The sequence below is a fragment of the Catharus ustulatus genome, chromosome 10 (genome assembly GCF_009819885.2).
Source record: "Catharus ustulatus isolate bCatUst1 chromosome 10, bCatUst1.pri.v2, whole genome shotgun sequence".
Taxonomy (NCBI): Eukaryota; Metazoa; Chordata; class Aves; order Passeriformes; family Turdidae; genus Catharus; species Catharus ustulatus.
In genome coordinates this window covers 6,561,981-6,583,118 of record NC_046230.1, presented here as the reverse complement: position 1 = coordinate 6,583,118, position 21,138 = coordinate 6,561,981, and the positions used below count along the sequence as shown (strand labels likewise).

Genomic DNA, 21,138 nt, shown 5'->3' with positions numbered 1-21,138 from the left:
AGAACAGGTGGCAGAGGAAAAGGGCAGAAAGTTGCTTTTTAGGCAGAGAAAAAGAAAAGTGATCCATAGGTAATCCAGCTGGGGTCTTTAAATACATAACTGCTTCTGTATCAGGCAGAACATGTTGCAGGGTGTATAAGGAACAATTTTAAACATCCCGTTTAGACAGAACTACCCTGTTCTATCACCAGCAAAGCTGACCAGTGGCAGATCTCCCAGAATGAGAGATGCAGCCTACCTTACCACAGAGTTTTGAGGATGCCTAAGTTCAGATGAGGACTGAACAAAAAAAAGATAAACACAATTCATTAAGAGGCCACATCTGGTTCAGGAAATATGCTGAGCTGCAAACATCTCGCAGTTGAGCCTCTTCACCTTTGTGTTTTACTCAGTCCTTATTCTTTTGCCAAGATGCCTTTTTTCGGCTGTTGCTAGACTATGGACATTATGGAGTTGAGCAAGCCCATGCCATATTCAGTAGAGCTGTTTTCACACGAACTCAGGGAGAGGTAGAGGAGTAGTAAAGGTAAGAGAGGAGAAATTAGCATCAGACCTATGAGAGTTATTAGAAACAGCTCTGCTATGGCAAGTCTGATACTACAAGGCTGACCATAGCCATAAGTTTAAGACAAGTTACAAAGGCAAGAAACAGGAAGAGGTGATACAACACCAAAACAGCATATTTATCCAGCTAAAACCTTGTGAGTCCCCTAAAAATCCTGGAAAAGGACTCAAAGTTTTTATTCTTCACAAATAAAAGCCAGAAAAGTTTCAGCAGCTCATGCAATAGCAATATTGGCTTAATTTCTTCACTACAGGAAAGTTCTCTTCCTTCCTTTCACAAGAGATAATACAGTAAAAGCAGTTCCTAGAGTCAAAACAGAACAAAGGCAGTGACTCATCTCCCTGTTTCTGAGGTAGCAGAGGTGGCAAGTTGCATACACTTTCCCAACAAAAACAAAGCAGACTTGCACAGTGAGCAGTAGCAGCACCGCAGTGCCCCCCTTGCAGGGATGAGCAAGGGTGAGTGCATGCTGCCTGTTGGGAGCAGACACACCAGACACCAGAGCCAGAGTGCTGACAATATGGGACATTTCACCAGAAAATAAAGCAAGTGTCCCGGAAAAGAGCAAAAATCAGTTGTTGTACCAGCAGCATGGTTTATGGTCATTTAGAAGTATGTGAAATCACAGTCTGAGAAACCTCCCCCCTCTCACCACCACTGTATGGTGGTCCATCAGTATTTCAGTTGTGCTCAGTTACCACAACGGTCTGAATTAAAAGATAACCTTGCAAAATGTCCAAACAATTGATCTCAGGCATTGAGGTTAAGGTTGCCAGCGGGGTCAGACAGCTGCCAGTTGCAGAGATACCACATTATACTGGACAGGACTACTGAAGCCACCACAGCCCTGGCTGTGTCCATCCATCACCTGTAGAAACATGGGCCCATCCAACAGTGCCAAGCAGAAGCACATGTGTAGCCCCAGCAGACACCAAGCAGACCCCAATGTGGGAAGCATCAAACAGATCCTACAAAGCTGCAGAAGAAAAGCAGCTAGTCAAGGGAAACCAGTGTGCAATGTCAGTCATTCAGCAAGTACTATGTGTGTGGGTGTGACGTGAAAGCACAGTTAATGCTGGCTACAGAATACACAAGAAATGCCTGCAGAGAGGATAAAACTGCACACGTAAGATACATTTGACATTCTGCTTCTGCACTCCTTGGTTTATTTTAAACAGAATGCCGTTTCTGAAAAAAATATACCTAGCACACGGGCAGCAGACTAAATGCATATGTTGCTCAAAGTACTGAATGCAAAGTCAATAAGTGTCAATAAGCCCTTCCATAACAGACTGGAGCAAAGGTGCCATCTGTATTTCAGTAATTTCTCAAAAACCTCAGGATGAGGACATCAATCCACTGGACATTGCAATCATTACAGATAAGTCTCTAACCCGAAAAATAGACAAGTTTGAATTTAAGTTAAAATATAAGACAAGCAGGAGGGTAAGAAGCAGTACAAACTGTCATTCTAATTGTCATTACAAAAACCCCCAAAACCCTACAGAATACAAGAAGCAAAATCTTGAAATTACAGTATAAGTGGAGTTTAGCCTCTACAATCACTGTTTGGGAAAAACAGAATAACTGTACTTCAACTACTGCTGTTTAGATATGTGAACATTACACTTTCACACCATTAACACACTTCCCAATAGCAGCAAAAACAGATTGCAAAGAGCAACAAGGGTGGATAGGAAAGAGCTCTAATAGGAAGCAAAGGACCCTGCATAACAGTCTCAACCAAAAGGGAGAACAGCTACAAAACAAAGAGTCTGTAAGCTTACAGCCCATTCCAGGGACTATTTAAATCTCTCCTCATCTGAGGCTCTTATTCATGAATGCTGACATTCCAGTCCTGCCAGCACAAAGCACAGGGCTTAACTGCACACCACAGGGAGCTCCCAGGAAAACAAGTCAATTAGAAAAGAGTCACGTGCAAGTACTTGGTTTCTTCAGAGACAGTTTCTTTTTGAAAATAAAAATTCCAAAAACAAACCAAACACAAAATCAAAGCAACTTCCATATAGTAACCACATTCTCATCACCACGATATAAGTACTGTCAGTGAAAGCTGGGGTGACTACTCAGAAAGTATTTACTGACTGCTACTTTACTGTTTTAAAGACTGATAAGTGAATCCCATTTAGAGTTCTACCTGTAACACTCCTTCACCAGCATTTCTTTCCCTTGCCAATCCACCACAGATTGCATCTCAATTGCTGGAATACAACTCCGTCGTGCCTCAGTCAGGGAATTCATTAACAAATCTAATCACACATGCAAATTCCTCTATAAAGCTGCTGTGGTGCAAATCCCTCCAAGACAAACCTCATTCTGGTAAAGCTGAAGCCCACACTGACTTGGCAGCAGCTTTGCTGCATGCAACTGTGTGAAGTTCATGGAAAACACGAGAAAACCTTTTGAACCCAGGCAACTTTGCAGTGCAATGAAAATGTTTTCCAACTGTTAAGTGAGGCAGCTCATTTAGTGAACAACTCCCAAGAAATTTCAAGTCCTTTTCACTGTAACTTGAAAAAAAATTACATTTAAAGCCTGCTACTTACAAGTAGCGTTTTTGTAAATGTCAGCAGTCCTATATTGAATATTCATAAATAATTATGTAAAAAAAAGTCCATGGCTACAACATCATCATGTGTATAACTATGAAAATGGTACCATTTTGTCCTGGCAGAAGTCTTAATTTCTTTGGTGAAACTTGGGGAAGACTCATCATGCCTAGAACCCAAAATTAATTGCTCATGGGAAGAAGAGGGGAAGAGTGGAAGAAACAAGCAGCAACCAGGATCAATGAAAGAAGGAAAGCTCAGACAGCTGAAGAAATTTACTGCAGAAATGTGTCCTTTACAGCTTAGCCAGAGTAGCCTAACAAACACACCATATAAAAATTCCAACATATTAAAAGATCAAATTAGGATAAACAAACAGTGAAAGCTATCAATTATGCAACAAAGTTCTTGCTAGTATTTCTTAACAAATCTTAAAAATTAACTGCAGGAAACCAGGAATACATGCAGCAGCTTTCAAACAATCTTAATAGCACATACATTTTAAGTTCTGTCCACTAAAATGTAAGGAACCAAACTTTACTGCCAAACAAAACAGGTAGAATCAATAATAATTACTGGATTAGAAGCCATATTCTGCCACATTTAGCCTTACAACCTCATTGAAACCAGTGGGGGCAATTAAAAAAAACCCACTGCTCACTGCATAAGGCTGGCACTTAACAGCGCACCAAGAAAACAAAGAAATTAGACAAAAGAAAGTAAAATAAAGGGTTTGCCAAATTAGAAATAGTCAAAGTGTCTTGATATTGAAACTAGAGAGCACACTAGCGGGTGCATGATTGCAAATCACCACATTTTAAGCAGCAATAATTTAATTTGCAGAATTCTTGACATCTCTAAAGCATCAGCAATACATGTATTCCTAGCAAAAATGAAACATAGGTGGTAGAAACAAACATTAAAATAAAAAAAAGCAACAACTCTCAAATGACTTCACACATCTATATATATGCACACATTTTTTTAAATGAAAACCTGAGCATTTGTGCAAATACAATGGCAAACGAAGGGAAGCAACAGGAAAATCTAGTGATAGTCTCAAAGCTTTAAATTCTTATCTTAGCTGGGAAGCAACTACAAGATGACACACAACCTACAAATATCTGAGAGATGTAAACTAAGAAGAAAGCAGAATTAAGGAATCAGATCAGAAATGAGAGAACACATTAAGTCAAAGCAAAATTCTGGTGAAGCATCTAATTATAAATGAAGCACTTTCTGAAGATCTTACTGAAAAGATCACCCATTAAGGACATGTAGAATTAAATTAAAAAGGGCTCTAAGAGAAACCTCACCTAAGCACCTGCAAAGTCAGAGGTTATAAGATTATTTACTCAGTATTTCCAAATTACTAACATACCACTATTCTAAATACAATCCACCATATTTATACATAAAGCCCCCCTAAAAGAGTTCACAGAAGTGCACACATTGAAAGGAAATTTCTAAGATAAATTCTGGGTTTAACAATTTGGTTTGACTTTAGCAATATAGCTTCCGGACATTTTCTCCTTTCATCTGTAAATGTTTCAGGTGATCCTGGGCAGGACATCAGCTAGTGATGCACTAAAACTGGAAAGATTCAAATGCCTCTCAAATTCAATTGTATCTTTCCAATAACTGTTTACACTCAGGATGTTAACAAATGCAGATGACTTTTCAGAACACTGAACACAACCTACTACAACCTTGATGTTTTAAAATATATTCCTAGATTTTTTTCTACCCTCTGCCTATAAATTGATTTTATGTTTTTAATTATTTCTAACAATTCTGAACCAAGGAATTTCATATTCCACCCCAAAACTACCTTTTCCTTTCCCACCCTCTGTCAAAGGCATATGACAGAGATACCAGTTGTGTGCTAAGATGTGCAGAGTCATCACTAAACACAATCTGCATTCTCCAGCATCACCTTGTTGGAAAGGTTTCAAAGCTTTAAGCAAAAAGAAACTGGGCATGAAAAGACCTGGCTCTAGCCAAGCTCCACTTAATATCTCTGAGCAGCTTTGACCTGGATCACCTGGATCCACTGCAGCACATGCCAGTGGCAGCTCACCTCGACCTCTAGAGGAACTTCGACCTCGAGGAGCCCCTACCACCGTTCCTCCTCCACGTCCCGTCAACCGCAGGACAGCAGCACTGTTTACAGACATCGAGAAATTTCTCTGCCAAGAAAAAAGAGTCATGGTCAGGTTTGTCTGGAAAAACCTTCACAAAGAAAACACTAACAAATACACAAAAAACCAATTAAAAAAAACAAAAGAAAAGCCAGGAACATTTACCATTATCTTAAAGTTGGCTTTGTTTTCATTACAAATTCTCCACAACACTAAAAAGGAAAAGGATTCCATGCACACGTGAGCAGCTGAAGCAGCCTATAAAAGGATCTTGGTCAATATTACCATTTCCAAGGTGCTTAGCTGAGATTTCTATGCTCTGAAGTAAGCATTTGAACATTACTCCTTTATCAGGTGATGCCAGCACAGAAGCCATCAGAACATCAGCAGTGTTAAAACACATTCTGCTGCAAGAAGAGACTGGCACCTCCCTATACTGACACCAATAATTAAAATCAATTCTAAACTTACTACTTCAGCAAAGCAGGAACATGTAACGACCAAGAGAACTTAAATGAAATTATATTTACCAATCTCCTTTGCAGAAATAAGACTTTTTATTTTCTAAATATCACAACAGTAACATATTTTAGGAAAAACTAAGTGTACTTAAGGATTCTGAGATTTAAGTGATACTCATTTTAATAAGAAACACCATTAAAATTCAACTTTCGCTTAATATGAAACAACCACTAAAGAAAAAGCTATTTCAATAAAGAATGGATAAATATAACCAACTCTGATCCTACTCTCTGAACATAAATACTTGGAAAACTGGGTCAAAGAATTCAGAAGCACATTCAGAAACATTAGCAAGTAAACCTGAACTGACACACACTTTCTGAATGCAAGTTTTGAATAATTAGAATCCAAACAGCTGCTATATCAGGCTTCTTGAAAAGAACTTAAAGCCAGCAAGGTGCTTACATCAACTCACTTTGAAGCTCTTCAGAGAACAATGAGACAAGTGATAATATACTATTTAAAATCTAAATCACTAACATCAAAGCCAATAGGAGTTTTAATACATACAGAAACATTTCAGAAACTGCTTGATATGTGCTCCCTACAAAAGCAGATCTTCCTTCAAGAGAAAATTGGTAACTAATTAGACTTGAGGGGAAAGAAAAACTGCAGTCATGCATGGCAAAAAAGCAAGGTCAGCCTCCAGTAAATCTGTTTTCTGAGCTAGTTCTTAAAGTTTAAAGCAACCATTTCAATTGCAAGTCAAAAGGAGCAACCTCCATCTGCCTCTAAGCAAACCACCATCTTTCCAGTTGTTGATACTTTTTTGTGAAGCGCTGAAAATATCTCACTACAAAAACATATTTATCAGAATCACTGTCTTGCATAGGAGATTCCTCATTTTTTATGCCTTATTCTTCAGGTAAGAACAAAATAATAATCTTATTTTCTTTTCCAATTCATTTTTAATTTGACTTGTCTACCTGAACTCTGAGTAACTTCTCTCTCCCCTCTCTGTAGAGCCTGCTGCAGGGAAGGCATAGTGGTAACAACCCATATGGTAGGATCACAGAAAGCAATAAAAAAGCAAAGTCAAAAAAGCAAAAACTGCCCTACTATTGATCAATATCTTCCTTGAATGACCAGTGCTGACAATGCACACTGAAGAAGAAATCTGCTGCAAAACAGCTCTAGCAGCAAATGAAGATGTCTTAGGAAAAAGATGTCAGGAAAATAACCAAGGAGGACACAAAAGGGTCTCCATTATATTCAGCAAGAGTTTGAGCCTCCCTAACGATGCAAGCAGCTAAGATTAAGACAACCAAGTTCTCCCCTAATGCAAACAGGAAAAAGTGGAGCAGTGGGAAAGGGAAAGGAACATTTGCTGCACGTTGCCAGTGTTCGTAGTGGAAAGGCCTGTTAAAGCCATCTGCAGAAAGTTTCTTTGCTTCAACAAACACTATGCTGGAAACACATTTTAGACAAATCTATGACTATAAATGTATTATATTTCATTACATTAAGTGAATCAGTTAAACTCTAGGTTACTTCAATAACTTCAGAAAAATTTTCCATAAGAAGAACCAGCAATTCCATTCAAAGCATGTCCATGTCCTGTTACAGGGAACACTGTAGCCTTAAATACCTAATTAAACACTACAATACTAAACACATGTAAGTTTAAATTAATATAGCTGACATGATCTGTCATCCATCCCTAGATAATACACCTTTAAATCAGTTCGAGACAAGTTCTTCCTATAGTGCACATACAGCTGCAGCACCATCAGGTGTGTAACACAGCAGGAATTGTTCTGAAACAAAGGCCAAAGCAATCCTGAGAGGCTCAGCTGCAACTGAACAACCAGTGTTCTGATCAGCCTCTCTTCTAAGGACTCCCAAAGCCCTGCCCCTCAAGTTCTGAGACAATTCTATCCTAAGTATTCATGGAGGGGGTAAAAAGGTTTCAACTCTTTTGTCAATCTTAATTGTAAGAACTTCCACTGCACCTCAGCTAGTAGCAAATCCATTAATATTCACCTGATGAACATGATCCTTAACGATAAACAAAGCTGTCATGGGGAACAAACACCAGAATTTCTAACTTTAAAAAATGCCATTCCCTTGGTACCTTGAATCAGTCATGAAGACGGGGAAAAAAAAGGACATGAAAAACCAGATTATTCACATCCTCTGGGTCCCCAGAAAGCATTAAAGGAAAAGTTCTCTTAAAAAGGGAATATGGACCTCTTCTTTCAGATTATGATTTCTGTGGAGATTTTAGAGTTGTTACATTGCTTAAAGGCTCCTGTATGATGCTAGGTGAGAAGGAGCAGGAAAAAGCAGTGACACGGCATACACCAACTCTTCAGGAGTTTAAGACTGGTGAAACACTGGGCACTGCAGCAGAGGACCACACCTATCCCTGAAGCTCAGCAGGACCTACCATCTCATCTGTACTCAGGACACTTTCAATACCATAACCTTCAACTCATGTTATTCCTCCCAAAGAGTATCTTGACAATCACCAGAAGTCAGCATTCCCTTAAACTGTAAAAGGCCTGCAGTCCTCCCTGAAAGACTTCACTATGCATCAGCCCAGAAGAATATGCCCAAAGATATTTATACAAAGGGTCAACATTTAAGTATGTCTGGCTGACCATTTCCGGGCCTTGCTCCTGAATCCCTTCTCTTCCTACTCAAGAACAGGAGCTAAGTCTTCCCATAAAAAGATAGTCTCAGTCTTAAAAGGCAACTGAGATTATGACATGAAGTATTTAAAGTGTATCCACATGAACTCAAATTTAACTGCTGATGAAAAACTAAACCATCAGTATCTTGTGTGAAATGACAGCATCCTATGGACACACAACTCTAAAAGAGGAAGGAAATACAGAAAAGATGAAGAGGATATGCCAAAGCACCCAGGCACAAAATGAAATTAAAAATTCAAGAACACAACAGCCTGGGGCAGGCAAAGGAAGGAGGCTGCTCTGATATCTTAAGAAACTAATAGTGACACTAGCCACCTCTGAAAAATCAAATTACTCAAGCCAGCAAAAATACTCAGCTTCCTATAACAAAAGAAATAGAAAAACCCAAACTACAGTATTATGAAGTAAGAAAAGTGCTAAGAAATATAACAAATCAGAGAGCAACTGCAAAATCAAAAGTTCTGACAGCCAGAAAGAGGAAATCAGTTCAGAGTCAAAAATCAGAGGCACTTATCCAGAGAAGATGGGCAGTTTTCTCCATTAGGAATCAAATTTAAAGCAACAGCTTCCACACTACCCAGATCAGTCATCCTTAAAATGCAATCATTATGGACTCACTCTCACCTTATCCATCTCCATGTGGTTATATACCTATGGACAAGCAACTGCTCATATACAGAGCAGTTAACACTACTGCATCTTCTTAATAAAGGTTAAGAGTCAAAAATTTCAGCACTTCACTAAAGAACACATAACTGAGGTTACAGAACTTAGCCACTTTTGTGACTCTCTGGTTACCAAAGAGAAGGTGGTAAAAAACTGTAGAAAATGTCACTGCTGTGAAAATGGTGCATACTTAAAAAATATGTAACACTCCTTAGATGGTGATCCTGGATTTAACAACTTGTTTACTTTCAAGAGAACACTGGAAGAAAAAAAATTTTTTTTTCAAATTTAAGATAATAATTGAGCATGAATAGAATTCAAACTTTATGCTGACACAGCATGCTTTCACAATTTCTGTCTCTGTTTCCTAGATTACAACAAAAAGGTGTAACCAAAGCTACGTATTCTACTACCACCTTCATAAACTGTTAAAATAGGTGAGGCAGTGCTCTTTATCTCCTTCATGACTCATGGTAATTCCTTCTGAGGGGACTCCCTTCCCTAAAGGGCCATCAAGGTCTCCATCCCATGACCTTGACTAAGAATTAGATCATCTCATTGTGAGATTCCCATCCAGGGGGAGGAACCAAACATCCCTACCTTTATATAATCTGAGGTTTTAAACACCAGGAGAGCACTACCACCGGATTCCCAAAGGACAAGAGCTCAATAACCAGCACTGGACCTCCAGAGAGGGACCAGATCTTTCTGCAGGATCACTGCTTCAACGAAACCATATTCATCACTCCAATGGGACTGGAGCCACCATTTAATGGGACTGCTACCACCATCCTGACCAAAAGGGGGTCAGGTCCTACTCTCACTGTTAATTTAAGTCAGAGTTTCTGTTCTATTGCTTTTATTTTAATTTTCCTATTAACTTGTAGTTCTGACTCAGAATCTTCCACTGGTTTGCTTTCAAACTAGTACACTCTGAGACTCACTAATCAAATTTTATTGTTTTTCTTAATGGGACATACTTTTTATTATGTCTTTAGACTAATAACAATCTAAAGATTAAAGACCAAAATAACAATCTAAAGATTAAAGACCAAAATACAAACCTGTTCTTCTTCTGTAAAAGGTACAAGTGCCAATGGTGGCAGGGGCTCCTCTTGTAAAATAGGCAAAAATTCCTTATCCAGAAGGTCTGAAGGTATCTGTATGAAAGAAAAAGAGCATTCTACTACATGCAAGTCTCTTCACTTCAGGGATGATGCCACACACACACTGACTCACACAAAAATTTTATTCTTCTAACTCTGTCTCCATCTACCCAGTATTTCCAGTAACACTTACTGGGGGTGGGTATAACTGCTGCAAATTTACAACCCTCAGAAAAAAAAAAAATCTTATAAACAAGGTATTCAAAGCATCACCCACCCACACAAGGCCAAAGACATCAGCACTCAAACTTACATACTACTGCAGCTGAAATCCAAATCAAGTGACACTTCATCTGATAAATTAAAAACTGCTGCTTTTAACTTCAACACATTTTTATAGCCAGATTTTTAATTAACAAAACTACCACCTACAGTACTGAGGTTGTATTTGATTTAAAGTAAGCAACTTCAATCTACAACCAACCAGGAGAGTAAAAAAACAAAAGACCAAACCCCAACCAACCAAAAAACAACACAAAAAAAGAGCCAAGTACAATGAAATTATATGGATAGATTAACTAGAGAACACTAATGACTTTAAATAAATTTTAACCCTGATTTTGAGTCACAAGCCTCATCAATAGATGTGACCTTGAGAATGTGGGCAAGAACCTCCAATTACATAGAGTCAAGTGAGCTCCAATTATGCCAATGGATAACTGCTTTAAAAATATTGACATTTTCTCATTTAGATATATGCTAGCAGAAGTCTTCCTGATTTCAGTCTCTTTTGATTAGAGATGCAAAAGCTTAAAAATATTGCTGATATCTACTAGTTGACTAGAACCACTGTCAAGTCTTCTCAGTCTTCATAACTAGAATCACTCAACACCCTGGAAATACGTGGGTATCAAACAGACACAATCATAATGCCCTTCTGGCAAACAGAAAGGAAGAAAGTATTCTTTTGGGTCATTCATAATGATCAGAGAACTTCCTGTAACATAGGACATTTGAGGGCTGTTCTGAATCAGCCCCAAGAGCAGGGGCCTCAGCATCATCTGACATAACAAACTCAAACTGCAAAAAGAAACAATGACTTCTGACTGGCTGACCTATTCAAGCATAACATCAAGATTTAAATCACAGTTTCCTGAAGTAGAACAGGACAATTCTGCATGTTAAAGTGTGGCCTTAAGCTATGCCACACTTAACAAACTTAGAAAAATCTTTGTCATTCAATGCCCTTAAATCCAGATTTAAGCAATGCAGGGCTCCCAGTGTTGTATGAGAATGCCAGCACAGCCAAGGCAGGATAGGAACATGAAGCTGTGTGTGCACGTCTCCATTCCAAGCTCAAGGTACAACCCTGACATCATTTCTTGCAGTCCCTCCCTCCCTCAAGGGTAAACTCTCAGGGGAATTTAGACTTCCAAGTCTCATACAATAAACTAACCCCTGTCACCATCTAAAGAAAAGCCCAATGTTTACAACTGCAAATTGTATTAATCATTTGCTTGAAAGAGCTCTTAAATTTTTATATCATCTTTTACATCGCTGAGAACCTTTGTTTGAACTGAAACCAGAAGAAGTTCTTGATTTTCTATACTGCTCTTATGCATTACATGTCATTGTTTCTGTGTCCAGAGACATGAACTACCTGAGGACTGCTCTCAATTGGGCTACTTACCTGCTAAGTGAACTGACTTAAAATGGGACAAATAGAGACCTCTCGGCTTTTTTCACAAGATCTGCTCATATGATTTACTGCCTTTGTAGCTGAATCAAATAACTATTATGCACTACATTAAATAAAATCTTACTGAGGCAAGCAAATCTGCACAGCTGCACAGAGCCTTTAACCCTCAGTCATCTGAGGCAGTGGGACTGAATAAGGCAATCAGGTTTTTTTGTTCTCTGGGGTACAGGAAGTTACCCCTAAAATGTGGGAAAAGAAAAACCCACCACACAAACAAAAATGCCAAGAAAACATACTAAATCTGGTAAAAGTGCAATCAAACAAGTGCACACATTAAACCCCACCCCCCCCCCAACAATCAGCCTTCTTCACTCTGGGATTGCAAGGAATATATGATTTCTTTGTTCATAATCACAAAATACAAACAACTATTCCTAATCACAAGACTGTCATTAGGAACACACACATCAGGCCACCTTCCTCCCTCTTCTGACTCACCTTATTATCCTTTAGAAAAAGTGCCAACATTTCTTCTCTCCCATAGCGATAGTCTGCTAGTTTGTACTTCGGCAAAGCCGGAGACAGAGGAGGGGATGTCACGCTCCCGCCACTAGACAAAGCTCGCAGCCTAAAGCAAAGCAGAAAAACAATAAAAACTGAATTGAGAATATCTTCACCTGTGCTACCATCCCTCTGCACAGATTTGACACAAGCAAAGTAAACACAATACTGAAAGTAAAGACATTATTAGTTTAACTTCTAATTTCTAAATCTCAGTACTTCAATAGGAAGAGTAGAAGAACCTCTCTTGTTTCACCCACAGCCAGGAGAATAAAAAAAAAAAATTCCTATGAGCACATCAAGGAATTCAACTTGCCCCAGGAAAAGTCTTATGTTGACTATACAGCAAGCCAGCTATATCCCCTAAATCCTTGCCTCAGCAATTAACACAGGCTGCATACAAATCAATGGGACATCTTAATGACAACAGTTTCCTTTTGCCAAGAAAAATTCTTACCACGCTAGGAGAGCGCAGCAAATATTAAGCTAAGGAAAGAGTTTATTCAGAGGTTTCATGAAGTTTAACAGAACAGCACAGTAAATTTTATAACAAAGTTTGCTCTTGTGTCTCTGGAATCCTTCCTTACCACAAATCTTTTTTCCACAAGTTAAAATTCATGGGGTTTTTTTCTTGTTTTGTTTTTTTTTTTTTAAGAGTGCATATACCATCTAACTTGGGCTCTCAATAAAAAAAATTAAATTTAAAAAAATATATGTACAAAATATAGTGACACTCTACTTCAGAGACACTGGAAATGGCAATCCAATAAATCTAATTTATGCTACCACATTTGCTCCCATCCCACACAGGTAAGTTACTCGACTTCTTGCAGGCAGCATCTTACTGCTGTACATCATTCCCACTCTGCAGGTGAATTAGCCTCATTCTACACAGTCACCTCCTCAGCTACCCAAATATTTGGCATTTTTAAGTTTGATGAATGTTTTACAAAAGGATATGTGTGTCAAGAAATAAAACCCTGCTCATTTTCTTGCATCCTCTTTGATGAGCAACTTAGACAAGTAAAACAGTAAAAGCTGTTCTAAGTAATCCTTCGAAGGGAAGTAGCTCTAAACTAAAACAGTGATTCAGAGGTCACCTTTCACCTAATTATTGAAGCATGCTTCAATCTGTTTTAAACAGAAAAGAAAAAAATAATCTGCAAGTCAAAAGCTGATCTTATTTTTTTAGTTTGGTGCCACCCTGTGGCAGTTCCTCTACATATCACATCCAAACAAACTGCCTGCGGAAGAATTATTTAAAGGATTTGATGGCTCAGTGCAATGATCAACATCAATCAGATCAAATGTGACCCAGAGTTTCACTGTTAAGTGATACAGCAACTTACATGACCATACCTCAACTCGAAAGAAAAATTAAAAATCTTACGTTCCATTATTACTGTCAAAATATATACTATACTTCAGTGGGTTAGTATGCTTCCATACATAATCTAATGTGGTTTTGAACTAACTGGAGACTTACTATGACAGTCCCCTCACTATGACACAGCAACTAAGGTACTGCTGAAATACATGCTTTTTTTAGAATTGTCTTCCCCCTTCTCTTTTTTTAATATAACTTTGGCTTCCATCCATCAAGAATCTAATCATGTCTGTCTTTTACACTGACAAGCACTCCAGCACAAGATATCTGCCTGGTGGGTATATTTAGAGATATTGATAAATTCATTCTTTAACCTCTTTTCATTCTAACAAAACAGACTGAGCTCTCATTGTTTCATAGGCTGCAAATCACATCTTAATTCACTGAATCCTCTCCAATTTCTGTACATTGTGTATAGAAATGTGTCAGCAGAAGTGAATGCTATTCAAGTAACAGCTCTATCATACACCATGCAGCAACTGTATTTCCTATAACCACTCACATTCCCACTCACACACTTGGAGATCAATCCCTCTTCTGAAACCACACCACTCAGAATTCTTGTTTGTAACTTAAGTCACCAGTCCTTTAAAAAGAAATTGGAACAAATACCGAATAATCACACCTGTGCAATTGCTCTTTAGCAAAAGCCAGGACAATGTGCATCAAACAAGCTGTAAAACTAACAGCTGACAAAATTATATGACAACATGGATTCCCCTGTACACAACAGCTCTCCTTTTCTAAACCTTTTCAATAGAAACGTGCAGGACATTGACACAAAACTCACACCATATTCCATACAGGGACTGGATTGTTTAAAACTGGGAAAATGCTTGCTTAGCTATAGATTTAAGTATAGTGAATAGAGTTTAAGAACTTACTTATTAATATGCATTGCATAGAAAGACTGAATAAGCACATCTTCAATTATTCTGTGCATACCTCTGAGATCATAAACATTATTCCTCCCTCAAATACTTGGCAGCAAGGTAAACACTATGCATTAAAATAACAAAAAACCCCACTCAATTCATATACAATGCCAATTCACAAAATGAAGACTAATTTTATAATACTGCTTTAGATCACAGACCAGGGACTGAGGTGAAGCAGGACAAAATACCAAAGACATTATATCCCATTCAGTCCCATAATCAATTCTGCTCCAAAAGCAAAGTAAAATTCTTTCAGACAAGCTCTGGAGTCTGACAAAACAGACAAAACTTACCATTCAGGCCCAAAGTTAAGTGTCTGAGTTTCTGCTGCCATTTCTTCCTGTTCTATTCCTCTTTTTCAAAAAGTGTGAACCTGAAAAATAAAAATACTTATTATGAAAACAGCTAGATTGATACAGCGCTTCATAGATTAACTCAAAACACAAACGCACACCTAGTCATGCAAAAAAGTGAAAAAATTGACTACGCTGATTTTTTTTTTTTTAAGGAATCCATTTCAGCTTTCCAACACAGATTCATTTAGTAATACAGGAGCAACTGCATCAAGATTTCTTCCCTAAATCCCTCTTTTAACAGCTCAAACAGGACACTGGATTAGGGGATCTGAGGAAACAATTTGTACAAACACTGAGAACTTGATGCATAATCCTCTTCTCTAAGAACAGTAATGCTTAATTAACAGAATTGCTGCTTCCTGACAATTACAAGAGGATAAAAACCCCACTAGAATTACAGCAAGACAGATTTGCCAGCTGAGTGGCAGAGTATTCAAGAATTTTCCACTGCTCATTCGTGAAAAATAAGCCTTCTAAAGATTGAGTACGTTCAATGTTACAGCATCCCCCAAAATTCTGCAGGCAAATGACAATATTTCTTTCATTCTTGGTTTTATGAAACAAAAAAAATGCATAACTTCAGACTTCAGCTAATTTCATTGCTATTAGCCAAGGTAGATCCTGCAGACACTAGCAAAGCTCAGGTCAAGTTTCTACATATCCAGAGTGTATGGATAAGAGCAGATGAAGCCATACAGGAGGGAAAGAACAACACTAAGGTAAGGCTATGAAGTTTTCCCTGACAGAATCAAGTCCAGTCCAGGCAGTTCTGGAGAAGTGTCTTTTCACACAATAAATACAGCTCCTCTTTCCTTCCAGCAGTAGCCAAATCCAAATTTGCATAGGAAGATAATTTGTCTTTTTAGAAACCAAACACTGTAGATAAAGCCCAAGGCAAGAAGAATTTGAAGCATCATCTGCAGACACAGGTTGATTAGACTTCAAGAACCCGTAACATCAGGGAGGGAACTTTACTGTCTTGAAACCACATCCTTTAGCAGATCCAGGGACTAAATAAGGAAGTTCATGAGTTTGTCTATGCTTTGCATCAAAAGATGAAAAGATGAAAAAGAAAAACAAAATCCAGGGAGACAGAGGTGGAAAGGGCATTAGTTACTGAAAAAAACAAGACAAAATGAAACAAAGGTAACTTTTTTCCTTATATACGTTCCACAGAAGTAATGATATTAAAGAAAAAAAATCAAGACCCTCAAAGCTAGAAAATGACAAAACATACTAAAACCAAATATGCTAAAACTGCTTGAGCCAATTTCACGCAAATATTTTGGGCATGAAATTACAACTGCTTATAAAACTCCCTGCAGCCTAAGCCCACCACCTAACATTTGGCGTACACATTTTACCAACGTGCCATATCTTCTTTGTCCCATACATAAAGTAATTTATATACCTATCTTAATGTTTTTATTTTCAGAATAATTCTAGACAATGAAATGAAATTATCCCTACTACCTGCACAAAAGCTGATACAAAAATACCCAGATATTCTCACAAGCCTAGTCTGAGGTGATTTTGCTCTGATCTGAGTTGCCTTTTTGAAGCAGCTGACAGCTCATTAAAACATTCAAGGTATACCCATTCATCATCCTGCACATCAAAATAAAAGGTGAGGTACCCAAAGACAACAGGCACCAGCCACAAGAGAAAATATTGTGGGGCAATTCAAGTAAACCATCATGCACACTTGAGCAGAGACAAGCCTCTAACAAAATTCCTAACAGGATGGCTGTCCCTCCACTTCCTGCAATGCCTGGAGTCCTTCTGCTGGGGGTGGAGTGGGGTGGGGACTTTTCAGATCAATCCATGTGCATCACCAGGGAACATGGGATCTTTAACTCCTAACACCAAAGCTAGCCTAGTATCAGCAATACCAAAAAGGCTGGCATACAGGGTTAAAAAATGAAAACATAGCTGGAAAGCATCAGATACAAGGATGTTCACTGGTTCTGGACCCACTCAGCCCCACTCTTCAACCTCTGCATTACCTTCCCAAAAAACTGAGGATGGTGTTTCTCTAGTAGACTCCTTAGCAGTTTAGTACCTACAAGAATGTTAGTCTCATCCCAGTGAGAGGCTAAAAGGCTTTCCCTAGCCCTCATTGTGGCCACTGCACTTTGTTTTGTGAGCTCTTCCTCTTCTGTATTTATTCAGGTAGGTTACTCCATCCCTAGAAGTTGTGACTGTATGAATTTTGAACTGAAAACACGATCACTAAGTGAATGAAACTGTGCTCAATATATCCCCCCACAAAAGAGAATAAAAGATGTGCAAATGATCTGAATAGGTGTGACAGATTAACTGAACAGACAACACTACCCAGAAATAAAACACATGTAAAAGAAATTACAGGCAAGGTTGAGAGAAAAATGTTGGACAAGAGGCACCCTGGAAATGGGCAATGATTTGGGAGGAGGGCGGCAGAGAACAGGGAAAAGGCTCAAGAAAGCTAAGACAGCAAATGCACCACAGGAAAACACTAAAGCCATGTCAGAGCACATAAAACAGAGGGGGTGGAAATCCTGCGCTGCTTCCACTGGATCTCAAAGTGGCAGCCAAAAGGGGAGAGCATGGAAGCTAAACTGAGGAACCTCTGACAGTGGCTGCACACCACACCTGGCTCCTGTGTAGGAGAAGCTGTACTAACTGGAAAGGCAAGTTGGAGTGGACAAGGCAGCACTTGCATCACAGGAGGCAAAAGTCAGGGTGGAGCAAGAAAAAGGATGAGGAATTCAGAGAAGGGAATGAATGATCAGGTCACAAACTTAACCATTTTGGCTAAGCAAAAGTTGTGAATTTATCACATCTTTATTATCTAGATCACTTTCTCGGGTCTTAAAATTCAGTATTAATAACAGAAATGCTGATTTTGGTCTTTATTAAAATGTTGTTTCCTTATTAATCAAGGACAGCAAATTACAAAAATTATATATAACTAGTATTTTCTCCTTGATATAACTTGATGAGGGAAAAGCCCCTTTTCTGAACAGCCAGTTTTGTGAGGTTTTCTGGAAATCAAAGGTTATTAATGGAAGAATCTCCACAGCCACAAATTTTATATGGGCAGAGAGCACACAGGCAGCCTCAAGATGAAGCAAGAAACTGAGGCAATATTTTGATAATGGCCAGTTAACACCACTGCTTGGCCAAGGTGCTTCCCACCACTCCTCCAAACAGGAACATTTTTCCAAAGTTTTCTTCAAATAAGGTCAGTATTTGATCAAGGTGCCAGTGCAACTCTACAAACAGTTGAGGTTTTCCTGCACATTTTTAGGGAAAAATAGAATTGGCTCTCAAACTGGAATTGGGACCCAATTTTCCTGGGGTGACAGCCACAATCAGCTACAAACCTGCCCTCACTATGTAGGAGAGAAAAGAGAAGAAATCTTATCAACCCCACCAACAAGTTGCAGGCTGGCAAAGGGGAAAAAACCCTGTTTTGTCAGCTGTTTAGTACTTGGAAAGTCACAAGTCCACCCTCTGAACAGACACAAACTGTAATCCAATAACATGAAGCCTTTAAGTAGCTTTCACTCACAATTACCGGAATATTATACGTGCAGAAGCAACACTCATTTCACTGGTTCACTTTAGGAACAATAGTTATTTTACCAAGCTTACAGTTTCTTCAATTATTTTTCAAGCTCACTGTTTAGTACCTTAAAAATGTATTAAAACTCTCAAACATCTGCTACAGACACAAGCCAGAACTTGATTCTACTAGCTAGATATGTGTGTTAAAATGCATAAGATGTTTCCGTTGAAGGTCTACAATTACTGTGGCACATTTTGCCCATAAGCTCTGGTACCTTATTTAAAACATACAGTTAGCTAATAAACATCTAGACAAAAAGCTCTTTTCAGAGATTTGATAAATCAAAACAACCATGTTTTCCAGACTTTGCTCAACCTCACATAATAGCCATTTAAGGTTCATTTGTTACTGATGGGCACCTACAATAACATTTTCAGGCAATGTTAAATTTCTACATTTCCATTACAGAATTGTCTCAGCTAGCAGCACATGACTATCTGTCTCACCAAGATGCTTTGCTGTTCTAGGTAGAGACTACCAAGACAGAGGTTTCTAAGGATTTCAAATTAAGCCTAGGCAATGACTGCATTCAGGTCTGACTATCTAATCATTTCTGCAGACAAAAAAACAAATTAAAGATCTGGACTGCCATTGTAATTTATAGCTTTGGGACCACTATGTGCTTAGGTTTTTTAGTAACTTTGGAAACCTAAACCTTGAAAAAAATAATATACCACTGACCCTTCCTATACACAGCTGTTTTATTTTTAAATGGTCTACTTTTCAATCAGAGATGTTTAGGAAGAAAAGTATCCTTTCCTTTCAAGGTAGTTCTGTTGCTACTGTAGGTCTGAAAAGAGTTTTTTAAACCTAGAAATTGGATGAAAATGTGATAACTAAAGAACACAACAGAAATCCAACATGAGCAAACTTAAGTGCTAACAAATGGGCTCTCCTTAAATAAATATGGAGAAGGAATTTAACAGCAGTGTTCCACCACTCAACAGCCACCTTACATCAAGATGAGAAAACCTCACCTTCCACAAGCAAGAAAACATTCCATAGGCACTACTACTAGAGCTAGTTAATATCAGTGCAAGTAACTGTGTTTTTTAAAAAAATAACAGGGTGACTGAATAATTAATGCTGATTTTCTCTAATTCTTGAAATATATGCAAGCCACCTTTGAAGTACAATGGTAAACAGGATGACTCAGGTGGCTCACAACCTGTTTGATATTAATCACTGGCTAAAGTAGACAACACTGATTAAAGGACACTGACATAATTAAGGTCAGGCAACATAGATTTATGGAAGACATGCAATCAAAACACACTTTTGTAAGAGTAGAAATGTCATTGCTTGAGCAAGTAGATAAATTTTAACTTCTGCAGGACATTTCAATTCAGTAGAACCTTAAAAAGGACAAAGCAATTCAGAACCACACAAAGTCTCAAATCATCACAACCTAATTTTTCTTCTTTCTAAAGAATCTACAACAACCCACCTCAGAACAAAATTCTCAAAACCAAGTAAAAGCTAAGAAGCTATCTTCTACAGAGTCTGTAACACTGGCCACAAAACTTCTAAAAACTAAGGATGACAAACATGGATATGGTAAATAATGGAAACAACACATCGTCAATAGTAACATCATGAATTATTCAGTGACTCAGGTCAGTACAGCAGGTTGCACTGAATAAGGCAAAGTCAAGAGACTCCCAAGCAGAAAACACAGGTGATACATAAGAAATGCAAGATTATTCTGGAAAAACACAGTGCTGAAACTATGCTCAGATTTATGGCACTAATCAACTGAAAAGGGATATATGATACAACATTGACTAGAAGAGCTAACAAAACACACTTAGCCCAGGAAAAAGAAAATGCAGAGTAAATATACACCACATTTTACCACTGAAGGGATACAGTGTCCTTTCTGTTGTAAGAGGCAAAAAACTGATAAATCAGGTGTTCAAAAATTGATAGAACCTGACAGACATGCCCTACAGTGAGAAGAAAAAAACAGCAACAACATACTAAAGTTCTATTTTTTGAGTTTTGAAAAACAAAAATAAGTATCTTAGTCTGTAAATGATCACTCAGGTAAAAACATCAGAAGACACAAGTTTATTCAGTAAAGGGACTGAAGCAAGACATTCAGAGATAATCAACAAAGTTAGTTGGTTCTAGATCATTGTGAAATTATTTTCTAGTAAGTATGTTCCAGTTTAAACATAAAATTAATTAAAAATATATTAGTGACACTATACAAGATGTCAGACAAGTGACAGGACTCCCTTCTGGCTTACCAAACCTGATTCCTGATAAAGGCAGTGGATTTTCCAAGGCCTATCTACCCACACACCAGAAAGTTCTTCCTAAGGGAGCAACGTCCAAACCATCCACTTCTCCAG

General features: G+C 38.2%; 1 protein-coding gene across 9 annotated transcripts in view; it reads right to left on the bottom strand.

The window, feature by feature from the left end:
* The window catches only part of GIGYF2 (GRB10 interacting GYF protein 2), a 75,724-nt gene that overhangs the window by 48,571 nt on the left and 6,015 nt on the right, over positions 1 to 21,138 (bottom strand). For all 9 annotated transcript variants that reach the window (XM_033068397.2, XM_033068399.2, XM_033068398.2 and 6 more), the window contains 4 exons: positions 15,106 to 15,185; positions 12,425 to 12,554; positions 10,186 to 10,281; positions 5,216 to 5,324 (listed from right to left, as the gene is read on the bottom strand). In XM_033068397.2, coding sequence (XP_032924288.1) covers positions 5,216 to 5,324; positions 10,186 to 10,281; positions 12,425 to 12,554; positions 15,106 to 15,146 — 376 coding nt within the window. In that variant the 5' untranslated portion in view covers positions 15,147 to 15,185. The remainder of the gene's footprint in view (positions 1 to 5,215; positions 5,325 to 10,185; positions 10,282 to 12,424; positions 12,555 to 15,105; positions 15,186 to 21,138) is intronic.